This window comes from Podarcis vaucheri, assembly GCF_965113315.1.
Source record: "Podarcis vaucheri genome assembly, chromosome: 1".
Lineage (NCBI taxonomy): Eukaryota > Metazoa > Chordata > Lepidosauria > Squamata > Lacertidae > Podarcis > Podarcis vaucheri.
The window spans coordinates 17,946,023-17,964,677 of NC_138759.1; the positions used below are offsets into that span (position 1 = coordinate 17,946,023).

Below are 18,655 nucleotides of genomic sequence, written 5' to 3' on the forward strand. Positions count from 1 at the left end.
TTCTACCCGACAATACAGTGGAAAACCTGGGCGCAAATGTGGATCCAACCCAATTTACATATTGTTGACAGTAGTATCTGTGCCCTACTTCTCTCCCCTGCTTCCTTCATCTGCCTGTATGAACAAGCAATAGAGTTTGGAGCAGAAAATAATAACCAGAAGACAAATTTCTGGGTATTTGCTGGGTTGTGTGTTTGTGTCCTGTTTACAAAACTACACTCTCCCAGAGCAAAATCCTCCAACCCCTGATTTCACCACCTACAAACTGAGTCGAGGAATTTGATCCAACCCTACAACAAGTAATAAATTTACGTTAGAAATGAACCGCGCAGTATTTATTTAGTTGGTGCTACGAAAACGCACAAAGAAATCCCACATGTGTCGGAACAATCAGAAATCATTTCTATGATATGATTTAGCAGCGGCAGCAGCAGCAAAAATCAACCCTGCATACAATTTGCTCTGCTCGCTTTGCTGCACAGCCGCATCGGAGTAATTTGTACGGCTGACGATCGTGTCGCTTCAGGGAGACGGGACACGTGTTGCAAATTATTCCCTTTTAACAACGAAAGCAGCAAATGTTGATGGAGGAAATGAGAAGTGCTTCTTAAAAGAAAGTTGCGCTCCTGCAAAACAGGACTCAAGCAGCCCTTTCAGGACATCCCAGTGCCAGCCTCGTTTCCTTTGACCAGTTGCTCACGCTGGAGCGTGACATCAACTTCTGTGACCATCTTTCCCAATTTCTCCATGTGATAGTGCGTAAAGACAAAATGCAGATCTTTCCAGGTGCTAATTTGGTGGAAATTGTTCTGCATTTATCCAACAGGAGTGTGGAGGAAGGAAATCCATATGACCATGGAGGACCATGGGCGTGGGCAAGATTTGTTTGGGGGGCAGGCATCTGCTGGGGGGGGAGAACCTCAATTAATTGAGTACTTTCAATGCTTTTCAATATATTTTGAAGATCTCCCGTGACCTCCTCAGTAATTTTCATTCCTTCTCATGGTGGTGCTCAGGCTGTGACTGAGGATCAGCCCCCATACACATGAGCAGGGGTGTCAACTTGAATTAAATACTGGGGGGAGGGGCAGGTAAGCCCCCCCCCCAGCATAATCAATCACATGATGTGGCACAAGCACACCATTTGAATGGCAATGCCCATCAACTTCCTCAAATATTTTATGGGTGGGGTTGGCTCCTAGGAGTTGACTCCTATGCACAAGAGGGAGGTATCAGCAACCTAGAAGTAATGCGACATTTGCAGAAGTTCAAGGCGTAACTTCTTCACACAGCACATAGTTAAAATATGGCCACCAACATGAGCATCGCTTATTTCCCACAGATTCCTCCCCGGAGCCAGTTTTTAGGAAGCCGCAACAGTGAAAGAGATTCACCACTTTTAATCTAAGCCGTTCCTCCCATATGTAATACCTGAACTGTTTTTGTCGGGATTCAAGCCTGCCTTCAGGAGAAACTGGCCACTCTCCAGGCACCCGGCTTGAATCACCAGTTGACCTCCCTGTCTGTATTCCCGGCAAGATCCAGGCAAGGTCGCGATCGGCGATCCTCCTCATGCGTGAGAAGAACACACCACTCTTTCCTGCCCCCCCCCAGGGGCAGGGGAAAGAGATAGACAGAAATGTATTTACATGCCTTTATTTCTGTCTTTGCAGCGTTACAGAGAAACACGTCTGCTCTCTTCAAACTCCAACAGCAGAGAGGCAAACTCCACCTACTGTACTTCCAGTACAGCTCATATTACACTGTGAGCTAATTCCGGTGCTTTGCACTGTGAAAAGACTGTCCCTTTGTTTCCCATGGAACAGTACCCAACATTCCCATTATGTTTTGCTTCCAAGCTAGCAGCAGCTCGCGGTCGCGTTGCTCCTTTTCTGTAACAGTTTTTACCATACCAGCTCTTAAACGATCTGAACCCAGACACTTACTGTTTCAATTGAATTAACCACTTCTTCTGGTGTATCAATAAAAAAATCCATAAATAATCCATATATATCATCTATCTATCTAGACATCATGGCTGGTAGCCATTGACAGCCTTATCCTATATAAAGGATGGATCCGGTCATTTGTTCCAGTGTAGAATGGACAAGAGGCTCAGATGCAAAAGTCAGCTGTTTTAGAAAAGAGAGAAGGAAAGGCAAACCATGGAAGTTGTTTTGGCTCAATGAATGGTGTTTACCCTCGATGAAAGTGGAAATTGACTTTTCAGTGTATTGGGAGTGCACGCAGCCTTCCATCTGAAAGATTAGAGATGGAAATTTATGAAACTAAAGGCATTTTTAAGGGAGTAATTGTTTACCAAAAATAAAAAACCCAAACCAACCCTCAATTTCACGCTAGCTCTAGAGAGCGCAGTAAACTGCCCCATTCAATAACACTCTCCTTTTTAACTCCCAAGGAAATCATTTTGTTTAAGCTTCTGAATACATCAGAACTGAGTGCTCTGCAGTTTCTTATTCACTGAAGCGCGTTGCTTTTGAAGTGCAAATGACTAACCTACTATCACAATTTATGCACTGGATTGTGCATCTGCAAATCCGGACAAAGGCAATCACGGAAAGTTGGGAATGGGCAAGTTCTATTAAATCATCCACTCCATCTCTCCGCGAGGACAGAATTGTTCTTTTCAGAGATAAATGGATGCAAACTGACCCTGATTCTTTATGTTTTCAAAAGAGACGCGAGTTTCCGCAGACTTCCTACTATATGTGAAACGGGTGGATTTATGTAGGAAACGCCTTTTAAAAATGGTGCAAAATCATTACACGGCACAAGATGGCGGTTCTAAAAGCAGCCAGCTTCATTCTTCAGGAAGTTGCAAGAAACCAACAACAGGGAGGTGTCTAACAACTTCCTGTTCCTAAAAAAGCAGGTGTAGGGAATCTGTTTCTCCTGTCAAGAGCCTCATTTCCTCAAAATAATCTGTTAGGGCAGGCTTCCTCAAACTCGTCCCTACAGATGTTTTTGGCCTACAACTCCCATGATCCCTAGCTAGTCTCAAAACATCTGGATGGCTGAGTTTGAGGAAGCCTGTGTTAGGGGCACCTGAGAATAGTGGGTGGGGTCACAGCCAACAGTTGCCAGAGCAACACCAAAGTGGGAGGAGCCAGATTAAATGCTTGGAATTTGAAACTAGGCCAATGGCCACAGCTTCCCTAGCTGTGCCAAAAGCCCAAGACTGAAATCTGAGAGCGGGTTCACGTTTCATCCCACAGAAGTGCACAGGAATGACCCCCAAGCTACTGCAGAGGGCGGGATTCAGCCAGGGGCACCAACTTGAATAAACTCCATAATTGATCACAACACACACACACCATTTGAATGGCAATGCCCATCAACTTTGAGAGGGCACTGCCTCCTCAAATATTTTATGGAGGAAGTGAAGGGACCTTGACCCCTAGGAGTAGGTTCCTGTGGATTCAGCTAATGATTCCCATCTGTGGAAGCCTGACTTCCACCTTTGCAACAGGAAGCTTTCCCCCTCCTGTCCCCATGTGCATCCCCCCCAAAAATAGTCCTGCGGAGATCGGGGGAACCCCCCAGAACAGGGCGTGGGGAGAGGAGAGGGGCGATCATTCTGCCTGGCAAGCCGAAATGTCTGCCCTGATGGAACAAGACATAACACAACACAACACTCCCAGGGTACATATGGCTACACAACATCTATGATCCTTGTCCTCTCATTTTTAGTGGAGGTGCCTGAGTCCCTGATTCACAGGTGAATTTTAAATGCAATAGCAATAGCCTTGCAAGCCTGAAGCTTGCTCCTGTGTCCCACTGTGTGTAGACCCTACAAACCAAAGGAAAGTTATGAATCAGCTTTAGAGATATTTAGTATAAGGAGGATTTCTTCCTAGGAGGAACACAGGGACCTACCTTTTATCAGACTATTATGCTGTGAACCGCCCTGAAATCTACAGGTACAGGGAGGCATACAAATTTAATAAATAAATATTTGTCCAAAAAACTTCATCAAAGACTGGGGGAAATTTGTGGGTTATTTGAAAGGTTACTGTACACATGTAAGTTCGTTAGCAGGCTTAACTTAAACCAGACAGTTAAAATTAATGCTAAAGGAAAACTAAGGAGTAATTAATAATTGGAATAATGAAGGAAATGCAGCGTTACAAATCTTAAAAAAAAAAGAAACCACAAAAGGGGAGACAGTTAAAATACACATATTTGTTGGAAAATATTGGATCTGTATTTTTGTCAAAATATTTTTGAAAAACTGAAAAATAAAATTTATTATAAATAAATATTTGCCCAACCAGCCCAGTACAGACTATTCTAAGTGGGAATAGCACTATAGAGTCTCAGTTAGAGTCTCAGAGAGCCAGTGTGGTGTAGTGGTTAAGAGCGGTAGGCTCGTAATCTGGGTAACCGGGTTCGCATCTCCGCTCCTCCACATGCAGCTGCTGGGTGACCTTGGGCTAATCACACTTCTCTGAAGTCTCTCAGCCCCACTCACCTCACAAAGTGTTTGTTGTGGGGGAGGAAGGGAAAGGAGAATGTTAGCTGCTTGGAGACTCCCCAGGGTAGTGATAAAGCGGGATATCATATCCAAACTCTTATTATTATTATTATTAGTTCCTGCTACCTAATTCCCTTTAACGTGCCTTGCCAGGGACTGAACCTAGGACCATCTACCTGCAAATTACGAGCTCTAACACTGACCCACAGTTCCTCCTGCCTGTGAATAGAAGACTGAACTTCTGCATCCTCTCCCCAAAACTGAGCAGTGTGACGAATAATATGTTTCATGATTTGACAGCTACAAGGAATCTGGTTGGAACTCAAGAATGTGCTAGAGAACCAATGGGGACTTGTGGACAGAGCGATGTGTCTGATGTTCCCGAGTTCCAATCCTACCTCAACCATAAAATAATGGTTGCGGCCAGGCAGAGAGCTGTCTGGTTACAAGTCCACGGAGTGAGAGGAATCAAGGACTAAATAATCAAGAGATTATCATGCATGCGTGAATCAGCTCTTTGCTACATCACTAATCAGCCCAGGTTGACATTTCTAACGGTGCGCCACCATGCATATTTACTTCAGAAGCAAATCCCACTGTGTTCAATGGGGGTTCACTCCCTGATGAGCATGCATAGTAAATGAAATATAAATATACTTGAAACAAATGCATGAATAGTTCTCTGGTTCGTTTGACATTTATAATCAAAGAGTAAATTAAGGGCTGTTAAAGAAGCATAATTATTGTCTAAAATGTGCTTCGTACAAAAACAAAATAAAACAATGTAAAAAATGGCTTGAGTACAGATGTGCTGGGCTGTAGTGTCAGTTGCAACCTTCCATTGTAAAGCAAATGTGATCAGTGTGTAGCAAAATGGAACCAAAAACAATTTAGATCAGGTGCTGCACAGACGGACTTAATTACCGTATTTTTTGCTCTATAAGACTCACTTTTTCCCTCCTAAAAAGTAAGGGGAAATGTCTGTGCGTCTTATGGAGCGAATGCAGGCTGCGCAGCTATCCCAGAAGCCAGAACAGCAAAAGGGATTGCTGCTTTCACTGCGCAGCGATCCCTCTTGCTGTTCTGGCTTCTGAGATTCAGAATATTTTTTTTCTTGTTTTCCTCCTCCAAAAACTAGGTGTGTCTTGTGGTCTGGTGCGTCTTATAGAGCGAAAAATACGGTGACAATAAGGCTCCAAGATGCTGTTGAGAAACGGGGCTCTTTCCAGGCTGACAAGAGTTTGGGAAGTTTACTTGGCACTGTGGAAAGTGGGAAGGTGATTATTGTTATCATTGCTAAGACTGCACTACCTGGGCCTAACAATCTGAAGCTAGCAAGATACAGAAACAATAGTCTGGAGTCACAATCCTCCGCCATAGCAGACTCCCGGGCAAGGTGCCATTTTTCAGGCAGCTTGCTGATCCAGAACTCAAGATGTAAAGCTATCAATTCAAGGATAATAACACCTTGAAGAAATTAATATTGTAGTGCTCTGACAAGAACTTGGGAGCAAATCCCACTGAACTTCATGAGGCCTACTTCCAACTATCCATGCAAAATAATGAAGGGTGCTCTGCTGTTTCTCCTGAGCTGTGCACCTACAGATTGCAGCACAATGCAGCAGAGTCCTGTTGGATGAAGGACAAAATAGTAATAATGCCAATACTAATAACAATTAGAAAGGGACACGGGTGGCGCTGTGGGTTAAACCACAGAGCCTAGGACTTGCTGATCAGAAGGTCAGCGGTTCGAATTCCCGCCACGGGGTGAGTTCCTGTTGCTCGGTCCCTGCTCCTGCCAACCTAGCACTTCGAAAGCACGTCAAAGTGCAAGTAGATAAATAGGTACTACTCTGGCGGGAAGTTAAACGGCGTTTCCATGTGCTGCTCTGGTTCGCCAGAAGCGGCTTAGTCATGCTGGCCACATGACCCAGAAGCTGTACGCCGGCTCCCTCGGCCAATAAAGGGAGATGAGTGCCGCAACCCCAGAGTCGGCCACGACTGGACCTAATGGTCAGGGGTCCCTTTACCTAATAACAATTATTCGATTTCTTACCTGTCCTTTCCCATACGGTCCCAGAGTACAGTATTAAAAACAGTTTAAAATATATTACAAGCTCACGAATAGGATCAATCCTAATATTTATGTATCTCTCACAAGGGTCAAAGACCAGGGTAAAGAAATGCACCTTCAGCATACAAAGGAAACTCCACAATGAAAGGACCAGATGCGTTTCTGTGGGGAAGGGATTCTACAACTTTGGGGCTGCCACAGAAAAGGCCCTGTCCTGGGGCATCCATCCTCTCTGTAAAAGCACTCACAATACCTGAGAGTGGTGAAACTACCAATAGCCGCCACCGCCCCCTCTGCTGATCTTAACACCCAAGAAGGTCTGTAGCGAAGGAGGGAGTCTTTAATATATTTTGGGCCTGAGTCATTTAGGGTTTTGAACGCTAATGTGAGCACCTTGAATTGGGCTCAGAAACGAACAGGCAACCAGTGCAGCTGTTTTAAAAAATTCTGGACCAGTTTCCGAGTTGCCTTTCAAGGGCGGCCCCACAGAGAGTGCATTGCACAGTCTAGAAATTAGTAGAGCAAGGAGTACAGTGGCCCAGTGATCTCTGTCCAACTTTGGCAAACCAGCCGTAGTTGGCAATTGATTCTCCTAGCCACCAAGGTCACCTGAACCTTCAGTGACAATACTGGGATCCAAGACTACCCCCAAGCTATGGACCTGCTCCTTCCAAACCCATCCAAAACAGTCCATCTTCCCACCTCCTAGTTCTGAGGATGAATCTTCAGCATCCTTTTGACTGGGGGAAGCAAATTTGTTTCAGCAGCTTCCAGAGAAAAATTTGCTCTGGGCTTTTTTTCTTTTCTTTTTTAACGGAATAGTGATTGAGCCATCGTAGAAGTAAATAAAAAAGTAAATAAAACTCTCACATGGTAGATTTGATTGGAGATCTTTGCAGCTGTGTGGAAATCCCAGGCAATGATGGTACGGTCAGCTGAATCTTGGCTTACTGCATCGGTGCTGGTAAGAAATTCTTTCCCTTCAGGGAGGAACATGATATCTAAGGTTTGCTGTACCGCAGCTTTGTAAACTTTTATTACCTGTGGTTAAAATATAAAAAAAGATTAAAAACCATAAAACAACCGTTGTTCCGGTGGCTTCTTAAGACATATTGCCTTTCCAAGCAGAAGAAGGCTATTTTAATGCAAAACATTAGTGGGTCACAAGAAGAGGAGGGAGAATGTCCATTCAAGTTCAGGGGAAGAACTCAAGATGGAGGTGGGGCCACATTGGCTTTTACATTTTTAGCATGCTCTCTAATCTCTGCACACATACCAAAACACTGTCATCTCTCACGGTTAAGGCTGCAGATATGCTATACATTTAAAGCACATGACTTTGCCTACAATGCACAACAGCCTTAAGTAACTACAGTTCCCATGATTCCTTGAGGGAAGTCATAGGCTCTAAATGCATAGTCACCTTTTTAGGTCAAAGCTGAGAAATCTATGCTGCTTTTGGAAGAGATATAGTTGGTGTAACCCATAGTTACGGTACTAGAACAATACTGGTTCTCAATCAGGATACTATTAAAATGAGACAACTGCATTCCACCACAACTTCCAAGGGCTCATGCATGGCACGCAAAGCAATTAAAACTTCTTCTTTTTCAGTATCTGCATGCTAATAGTAAATTGATTTTTATTTCTGCAAAGAAATGATCACACATGGGTAACTCCCTGAGAAAGTCAAGGAGCATTACCAGAAGAGAACTTGTAAGCTACTGGCTGGGAAAATGACTGTCAAAATAAATAACAGTTTACATATTTTAAAAAAAGGTCTCCACCGCTAGCAGCAACTGCCCGGAGAATGAAAATTTTGGTGAGGGGTGGCCGGCAGGGAGGGAGGGAGGGAAGAGCTTGCAATCGGAAAATCTGCAGCAACATTTCTGAATTATTTAAAGTTGCACAAGGAACGCGTGGGCTTCTAGTGGGAGAGGGAGGGGTGCTCCGACGAGCACGCAGTACAGGAAACAGTTGCCTGGCAACAAGACCCTTTGGAAGGGAAAGGAGTTAATATTGACAGTTGGAAAGATCAGAAGGGAGGAAAGCACAAAAGTGCAGAGAGCGCTAGACAGGCAGGCAGAGGGACAGAAGCTAATTAGTTGCAGACGGGGGGACATGAAAGCAAAGGGAGAAGAAGCGAGAAAACAGTGGCTGGGAGTCTCAGACTAAGCATTTGTATTTTAATCTCTGATTAAGATGCTCCAAAACCAAAACGAAACAAAATACGTAATTAGGGCGCTCATAAACCCAGTGTTTACTTGAAAGCCCTGCAGAATGTGCCTCTGGATGTAAATATGTTGTACTTGCACCCGAGGAATGCCGCATGGATCTTTCCCCCTCTTGTTTTGAAGATGCTTAACACTGCATCATCAAGACAAAAGAGCTGTGGAAAATAAAAAATAAAGAACAGAGAGAGGTAGGAAGAAACTAGACAGCAAGTTGCCTTTCTATTTGTGCTCACTTGATTTTTGTCACCTCTTGGTTGGATTTTGGCCCATTGGGAAAGTGGAACCTGATCATAGGAATGTATGAAACCACTTTTCTGTCAATCAAAGGGATGAGGAATATGCTGCCCTCCAGATATGGTTGGACTCCAGCCCCCTTCAGCCTCAACCAGCAGGGATGATGTGAGTTGTAGTCCAGCAAAATCTGGAAGGCCACAGGTAACCCATCCCTGTTATCCCTGAGCCATTCCATTAGTCCAGTGTTTCTCATCAATCTTGGGCCCCTAGCTGTTGTTGGACTGCAACTCCCATCATCCCCTGCTTGCAGGACCAGTGGTCAGGGATGATGTGAGTTGTAGTCCAACCACAGCTGGGGACCTAAGAGTGATGAGAAACACTGCAGTAGTTCAGTGTGTCTAGCCCCGTAGTGCCTATTCCCTGATTGGGAATGGCTTTTAGATGGTCTTTCCTAGACCTGCCTGGAGATTCCAGGGATTGGACCTGAATGCAAACCACTTGCTCTGCACTAGTGACCTCCAGCTCTTTCCAAAGGAACCTTAAACATCTTCAGATGGTTTGTAATCCACCTACCTACCTCTGTATCATGGTTTAGACATGGGACAAAACCCCCAAACAAGATGGGAACTGCATGGGAACACATTGTTCTCACCTAAACTGGGCCATGTTATACTTGCAGTATGGAACACACCAACTTCAAAAACATATAATATCCATTTCAGGAATCAGCCACTTGCAACGTGATCTGAGCTCACAATTCTGCAAAAGGCTGTACTCAGAACCCACCGAGATGCATGCCAAAGCCTGCTGGAACAAAGACAATGCCTCAGTCATCTTGGCAGTAGAATCAAAGATGAGGAGAGTCAAGAGGAAGAACAAAATGGCAGGGAAGTGTGGATCCGTCACCACAGCAACAGAAGCACTTCCTCTCCTTCCAGGAAGCCTGGATGTGTGCTAGGAGATCCAGGGCTTCCTCAGGCCTGTAGTTGGCTGTTCATATCTCCAAATCTAAAGCTTGAAAACAAGGCTACCAAGCCTACAAGAAACAGCAAACTAAGAATGTTGGAAAACATTGCTTTAGTGCTAAGATACTTCACCAAATTTGTGCTCTGGTAGGTTTCTGAAAGAAAATACTGTTATTTAAACTCTGCACTTTTAAAATCCTGGCATACTTCAGTAAGCTCATCCATTTGGTAGAAGAGGAAAATGTGTTGTTGGTGGTTTTTTTTGCTTCTTTATATGAGCAGGTTTATTTCACACATACAAACAGGTTTTCGAAAGCCTGCTTACTGAAGCTCAATATTCCCGGACAATCACAAACGGCTTTCAGATATAGGCACAATAGTGTCGGATGTTAACAAAAAAACAACAACCCAGTATTATGCTGGATTTTTTTTCTTACTTAAAGAGAGTTCAAAGCTGAAGGCTTACTTCAAGGAAGATCATTTGGCCACACAAGAGACTCGTCCACTTTTAATACTGTGAAAAGCATACACTGAGCTGGAGTCAAAAGCCGCTTCTGCACTGATGAGCTGCCTCCTTCGATATGCAGTTGTGAACTCCAGAAATGAGTGCAACAAATCTGGACTCCACATTTTTGCAGCTTTGGACTCATTGCATGAGCAAGGCGTAGCCGGACTATAAAGCACCAAGCCTGACCGCACAGCAGTTTGAAGTTGCCCCACAGGCTTTCACAGGGAAATGCAGAGCACTTCGCTTCTGTTCATTCTCTCTCTCTCACCCATATTTATGTTCTTGTTTGTAATATTTATTCGCTGCCCTTCAGCCAAAGGTCTCAGCAAGTCTTACAAATTAACTAATAGAAGGAATGTAACAGTAAATATAGAAAAGTAGGTTCGGAGCAGAGCGCAGCAGAACAAAACACCAGCGTAAAAGTAAGTCACACAAGCTAAAAGGCCTGGGCAAAGAACAAGGCTTTCCACTGGGAGCTGAAAAGAAAACAAAGATCATGCCAGATGATCTCTGGGGAGGGAATTTGAGAAGTGGGTGCCACAGCTGAAAAGGCCCTGTCTCCAAACACCATCCCCCTTACCATAGATGGCAGAGGGACCGAGAGCAAGGCCTCGGTGGCTGATCTCAAAAGGCCTCTCCTCCTTCCGGAGGGGAGGTGTTGTGGGCGGGAGATGACTCCCGCGTCATGCAGGGGGCATTACGCCCCCTGCCCCATCCACATGGCTGGCGTGCCATGTCCCCAGTTGGGCACCCAATCGGGCAGCTTGGTGGGGGCGTGGTTTGCTGCTCAAGACTCAGCCGCGCCAGCCATTCCTCCCATTTGCTCACCTTCTCGTTGCGAGTCACCCACCCACCTCTCCGTTAGGGCTTAGGGCTTAGCTTTTCTCTTGACCTTGCTATGGACCTATAGTTGGTTGCCCAGGTTGACCAGGGGGCCTGGTAGGAATTTTTCCAACTGGCATTAGGCCTTTTGGTTTTTTCACCTACCTCGTAGCAATCGTCACAACTTTCTTGGTATTTGGCGGTTAGGCTTTGGAATGTGTTGTTGGTGTGTGGAAGAGCAAGGTGTGGCCATCACCTACCCCTTCAAATTTGGGTATTCCGTTAAAGGAATCCGGCGGTCGTGAATCCTGTCTGATGCCTTTGTTGCGGGGAGCCATGGCACGACCCTCGGTGACATCAGGGGAGAGCTCATAGTTGTATTAGCATCAACAGGCTCCCCCGACTGGTGGTTAACCCCCTCTTCAGACTCACCCCTCTTCGAGTGGGTGGAGTCAAATCTTCCGTGGTCCAATGCCTAAGCCAATACCTTCTCACTTGCTGTAATCAATAAAGTTGTGGCCTTTTCTTGCCCATTAACCTTATATTTTGTGTCAACGTGTCTTTATTCCACCAAGCGGGGGTCGGGTCCTCGAACCACAATTACAGGTTAATGGAGGTCTAAAGCCAATCCTTCAGATACTCTGGCCCCATGTTATATACGGCTCTTTAAGTCAAAACCAGTCCCTTGAATTTTGCTTGGAAATGGGCTGGAAGCCTATGTATATTCACAAGACCTGATGGGATAGATCTCCATGTCTGGTCTCTGTTAATAAGCGTGCAGCTCTAATTGGCAATCCTCAAAGGCAGCCCCACATAGCTGGTATTGCAGTAACGTGAACCAAATATACTGATAACTGCTACAAGGGTAGCTCTGTCCAGGAGGGGTCACAGCAAGAGTCAAGTGGATATGGGACAAGAAACTGAAACAGAATCTCGACAAGGTGGTGGCTCTGTTGATCAGCTGTCCAGGGAGCTGTTTCAATCAGCTCCAGAAGAGACTCTATTTTCCATGCAAGATAAGGTGCACAGTTAGGGAGTGGTGTAGCACTTGTCTTTGTCTCTTGAGTTTCGAAAGGCATAAAGGACCTTCTATCCATAGAGGTTTATCCACTGACTGCACCCCTAGACAGCGACAGTCTAGCCAGTTATCCATGCCTTGGTAACTTAAAGGCTCCATGGACTACCACAAAAAGCTTAAAATGGGGCTGCCTTCGGAGACAGTTTGGAAGCTGCAGGTAGTCCAGGGGTTATACAAAGATCCTCCGGCACCTTCATTGTACAGCTTCCAGAAAATGTTGAAAATGCACCTCTTTACCCTGGCTTTTGGCACTTGAGGTGCATGTTTTTAGGGCCTGCCTGTTTTTGTGGTTGTAAGCTGTTTTTAATATTGTGTTTTAATGTTGTGACCCGCCCTGTGACCTTAGGGCAATTTGCAGGCAATAAATAAATAGAATTGACTATCAGTCTTTGTACTCCCGAGCCCATTCCTTCACATGTAATTCTACACACACACACACCACTGCCAGTAGTCTAACTTCAGACTGTACAGTTGTACCTCGGGTTAAGTACTTAATTCGTTCCGGGGGTCTGTTCTTAACCTGAAACTGTTCTTAACCTGAAGCACCACTTTAGCTAATGGGGCCTCCTGCTGCTGCCGCGATGCCGGAGCCCGATTTCTGTTCTCATCCTGAAGCAAAGTTCTTAACCCAAGGTACTATTTCTGGGTTAGCGGAGTCTGTAACCTGAAGCGTATGTAACCTGAAGCGTATGTAACCCGTGGTACCACTGTACTTCTCTCTCGTCTCTTCATTGAGTTAAGCTGCCATGCACATGGTTGCACTGTGTAAAATACATTAATCAGCACCAGCATTTCACACTCCCACCTATTGATCCAATAGAGCACATATGCTCCTTCCAGTAGCCGGGCTGGCTCTTAAAATGAATGCTCTGCAGGTAGGAAAGACAGGTGCTTCCAGTGCCATAAGCCACATTGGTGCCACAAGGCAGGGATGTCTCTTCCATCTGAAGCAATAATAGTCCCTGGTGCAGTTTCAGCCACATCCTTGTGCTTAATTTCACCAGGTATCCTTTACCGCTCTTAACCACTACACCACACTGGCTCTCAAAGGTAGGGAGCCTCAGGCCCAGGGGGCAAATGTCAGAAGCCAGGCTCCTGGGACCCTCCAAAAGGGACGCGGGTGGCGCTGTGGGTTAAAGCCTCAGCGCCTAGGGCTTGCCGATCGAAAGGTCGGCAGTTCGAATCCCCGCGGCGGGGTGCGCTCCCGTCGTTCGGTCCCAGCGCCTGCCAACCTAGCAGTTCGAAAGCACCCCCGGGTGCAAGTAGATAAATAGGTACCGCTTACCAGCGGGAAGGTAAACGGCGTTCCGTGTGCTGCGCTGGCTCGCCAGATGCAGCTTTGTCACGCTGGCCACGTGACCCGGAAGTGTCTCCGGACAGCGCTGGCCCCCGGCCAATAGATGTGAGATGGGTGCACAAACCCCAGAGTCTGTCAAGACTGGCCCGTTCGGGCAGGGGTACCTTTACCTTTACCTTATCCTTTACGAATCCCCAAGTAGATTTAAAACAGATTTCAGCTGTGATAAAGCCCACTCTGATAAACTGAAACGGTTCTTGGTGACGAGCCCCCCCCAAAAAAAAAAGGCATTCAAATGTTTAACTCTCTTTTTTTCAAAAAGATAAGTACACCCTCAAGAAGCTTTGCTGTAGAAAAGAAAGCAATGAAAGTGTTCTTTATCCGCCACCATCTCTTATACAGGCAGAAGAATCTCTCGGTTGGTTTTCGTAGCTGCTGAATTATCCTATGAATGGCAAGCCTGGTATGCAGAGAACTCAATTTACATGCATTTCATATAGAACCATTTTCCGGGGTTTCAACAGGGTTAAATATCTGGAAATGGGTATATTAAGCCATAAAAACAGAATCCCCAAGACTTCTCCAATATCTGTGATCTTGATATTTTTAGCTGGCACAATACAACTCTGCAATGCTTCGGAAGTTCACTGTGAAAACATGGTTCGCCACCAGCAAACTGAGGGAAGGGAGGGGGAAGTATGGTTTAAAAGGTGACCTGCCACAAAGCAGAAGAGAAGAAGAAGAGTTTGGATTTGATATCCCGCTTTATCACTACCCGAAGGAGTCTCAAAGCTGCTAACATTCTCCTTTCCCTTCCTCCCCCACAACAAACACTCTGTGAGGTGAGTGGGGCTGAGAGACTTCAGAGAAGTGTGACTGGCCCAAGGTCACCCAGCAGCTGCATGTGGAGGAGCGGAGACACGAACCCGGTTCCCCAGATTACGAGACTACCGCTCTTAACCACTACACCACACTGGCTCTCAAAGGTAGGGAGCCTCAGGCCCAGGGGGCAAATGTCAGAAGCCAGGCTCCTGGGACCCTCCATAAGTTATACCTCTGCCTTGGTCATAAGGTAAAGGTAAAGGGACCCCTGACCATTAGGTCCAGTCAGGCCGACTCTGGGGTTGCGGCGCTCATCTCACTTTATTGGCTGAGGGACCCGGCGTATAGCTTCCGGGTGATGTGGCCAGCGAATCAGAGCAGTGCATGGAACGCTGTTTACCTTCCCGCCGGAGCAGTACCTATTTATCTACTTGTACTTTGATGTGCTTTTGAACTGCTAGGTTGACAGGAGTAGGGACCAAGCAACAGGAGCTCACCCCATCGCGGGGATTCGAACCGCCAACCTTCTGATCGGCAAGTCCTAGGCTCTGTTTTTTAACCCACAGCGCCACCCCCCTCCTTTAGTGTTTTTTTGTCTGGATGGAATGTGTCCCTGAATTATGGTATTACTGCTTGCTTTCCTGCATGGAGGATACATTTACTTCTGCTAAATGAGTCAGCATAGCCACTGGAGGGACATGGAAAATTGTGCCCTGAGCTTTTTAGACTCATCAACCCATGTACTATCGAAACCCAAGGGGCACATTGGTTACCAGATATGGTGGCATTATTTTCAGCTCTCCAACCCCACTATGCTAACTCAACCATCCTGTGGCTCCTAGACTTCCCACTTATTTTCAAGCTTATCTTCACATGGATGAGGATTTCATAGAATCATAGAATCAGAGTTGGAAGAGACCACAAGGGCCATCGAGTCCAACCCCCTGCCAAGCAGGAAACACCATCAGAGCACTCCTGACATATGGTTGTCAAGCCTCTGCTTAAAGACCTCCAAAGAAGGAGACTCCACCACACTCCTTGGCAGCAAATTCCACTGTCGAACAGCTCTTACTGTCAGCAAGTTCTTCCTGACAGTTCAGGAAGGATTTGAAACATGCTTAATTGTCTGAAAAAAACAAAAGCCAAGATTGTTGTCAGGGGACTGCCATCGGAACAGGGAAGGGAGGCAGAGGGGCCGTTGGGATACAGGGAACATCCAAAAATATTGCAAAGCAGCTCCTCTTCCTATGGTGGGGAAAGCCACACCTCCAGTGGGGAAGAGGGAGAGGGACCAGAGGATGCTGCTGGGAGCCTCGGCACCGCTCCTTGCCAAGCCGGCCAGGAGGGAAACATGCCTCTTCCGTCGCCCACCTTGCACAGAGGGGTAAAACGCAAAGAACGAAGGAAAGGGTTGGGGTGACTAAGTTCTTATGTTGGGGGAGGACCTGGAAAGGACCACTCCCGAATTCTGCTAGCGACTGAGGCAGACATGAACTTGTGGTTCTGCACTGTAAATAGTTTTGCACCAAAATAAAACCTGTAAAAGACAGGTCAGAGTCCTGCCTGGTTACTCACGAGCAAGCACCATTGCCATTTGACAATTGTCATGAAACCGACACCTATGGCTAATGACTCTTGCGGGATCCTGGCATTAAGCGAATGGGTTTTGCCAAGGCCTGGCAAAGATAACCAATGCATGTGCCACAATTAGAAAGGAAGAGGGTTGGGGAAAACTGCCTCGCCCACATCAGCCGTTCTTCTCAGCTGAATGACAAGTGGGAAGACTTAGAAGTGCAATTTAAGGCAAAATAAGATCAAAGCTGCAGCAAGTATATAAGAGGGAATAAATGCCATGGATCTTAAGAATGAACTGAGAAGAAAGCACTGTCTAAAATACATGCGCTGTACGGATAGGCAGTTTGCATGCATCACGATGACAAGGCAACTGGGAAGTGAGTCCCTAGCCCAAATTTTCCAACTTAAGGATAAATTGAGCACACTGGAGACAAAATTATGATACGCCAGACAGAACACCCCCCCTCCTTATCTCATATGTGACCATAAGGATACAAGAATGGAAAAAGAGGAAATTGTGCTTGCCGCTTTGCACAAACAATCTTGATATAAAGATGGGAAATGGAGGAAAATAGATTCATACTGAACTACCCTAAGCTGGAAATTACTCCCCAATGATTTATGACCAGTCAAAGACACTAAAGGTAAACTAGTGTAAAAAGTTGGTTGGATTCCTTAACAGGAACTTTCCTACAACTTTTTTTATATATAAAAGTGTTATTAGGCCAAAATGGAGGCTTGCAGCCAACTAGTGAAAAGAGCAGCACACACATACACACACAAAAACTTGTAGGAGAAAAAGAGATGAATCTCAAAATTGTACCAATGTATACAATGGACTTTAATAATAAAGTGTCAACAACTCTTAATCTGCTAGAGCAGCCTTCATGAACCTGGTACCCTACAGAGTACAACTCCAATCAGCCCCAGCTAATAATAATACCTACAAACGCACACAGCGATGATGGAAATGTTTGATTTTGCCTGCATTTTAATGAGGAACAACCCAATTTGCACTTCTCAAACTAATGCACCAACCAAAACACATCCTTCAAAATTCGCACCATCCAACCAAACAACATTTACCAATCTTGGAGTAAGTGTGTCTATATTGGTGAAAATAAAATACAAAATGCATTATACTGGGGCAAATGTGTAACATGTGTGCATTAGTCAAAACTGCAGGCAAAAACAATGTGCTTTATTAGGTGAAATTCACACCAAAATGTTGGTGAATTTTCATTCTATAAAATAAAACAGCAAATTGCTGCAGAAATGTGGAAAACCAGATTTAAGACTGGGAAAACGAGGAATGTAATATAACTGAAATGGACAGATTTGTTGATCCCTACACACAGATGCCTTTTTTTTTTCTTTGCTGAACCACCAGTGGAGTCTTGTCTATTAGGGCAAGTGGGCACTGAACCGCCAATCTCAGGCAGCCCCCTGGTCAGCCTCCATGTGGCTGCCTTCTTACTTGTAAATCAACCCAGGGAGTGACCCTGGCTATCAGGTTCCTTCACCTTCCTTCTCAGTGTGGTCAAAGAATCACAGAACTGTCGAGTTGGAAGAGACACCCTGTAATACAGGAATCATAGATCTGTCAGTGATTAGCTCTAGTTCCACTTATCATTGGCTCTGACTGACATTGGCTCTGTCTCCATCTGCTTTCCCCCTCCCTTCCAAAAACTGCAATTAATCCAGAATGCGGCAGCTAGACTGTAGACTGGGAGTGGCCGCCGGGACCACATAACACCGGTTCTGAGAGATCTGCATTGGCTCCCAGTACGTTTCTGAGCACAATTCAAAGTGTTGGTGCTGACCTTTAAAGCCCTAAATGGCCTCGGCCCAACATACCTGAAGGAGCATCTCCACCCCCATCGTTCAGCCCAGACACTGAGATCCAGCGCTGAGGGCCTTCTGGCGGTTCCCTCATTGCGAGAAGGGAGGCTACAGGGAACCAGACAGAGGGCCTTCTCAGTAGTGGCGTCCACCCTGTGGAACACCCTCCCTTAAGATGTGAAGGAAATAAGCAGCTATCTTCTCTTTAAAAGACATCTGAAGGCAGCCAGGGAAGTTTTTAATATTTAACGCTGTACTGTTTTTAACACTTGATTGGGAGCCGCCCAGAGTGGCTGGGGAAACTCAGCCAGATGGGCGGGGTATAAATAATAAATAATTTATTATTATTATTATTATTATTATTATTATTCATTATTCCAAGTCCCAGTGTAGTGCTGGATTACCAAATAGGCACAGTAGGCACCAGTCTATGGGACCCACGTCTTTGAGGGGCCCCATGACAATGGATCATAATAATATTGCTTTGATCTTGGAACAAAACTACTATCAAGCTTTCTTAGTTCAATGCTATTGCACTAGAGTGCATGCATAAGAAACCTCCAGATATGAAGCTTTGTTGGTGTGTCACGAGCTCCCACCGACTCCAGATCCTAGAATATTAGGAGATGATCTATGAGAGGCCCCTTGCCCCAAAGATTTCAACTGCCTAGGGGCCTCCCACTGGGTTTAATCCAGCACTGTACCAATG

The 18,655-nt window shown here is 45.6% G+C and overlaps 1 protein-coding gene across 2 annotated transcripts in view; it reads right to left on the reverse strand.

The window, feature by feature from the left end:
• Window positions 1-18,655, reverse strand: part of WDR25 (WD repeat domain 25) — a 423,366-nt gene that overhangs the window by 332,721 nt on the left and 71,990 nt on the right. The window contains exons 5-6 of one of the 2 annotated variants that reach the window (XM_082218381.1): window positions 7,440-7,610; window positions 2,201-2,258 (exon numbers count right to left, since the gene is read on the reverse strand). In XM_082218381.1, coding sequence (XP_082074507.1) covers window positions 2,201-2,258; window positions 7,440-7,610 — 229 coding nt within the window. The remainder of the gene's footprint in view (window positions 1-2,200; window positions 2,259-7,439; window positions 7,611-18,655) is intronic. The other variant, XM_082218380.1, reaches the window with a different exon arrangement.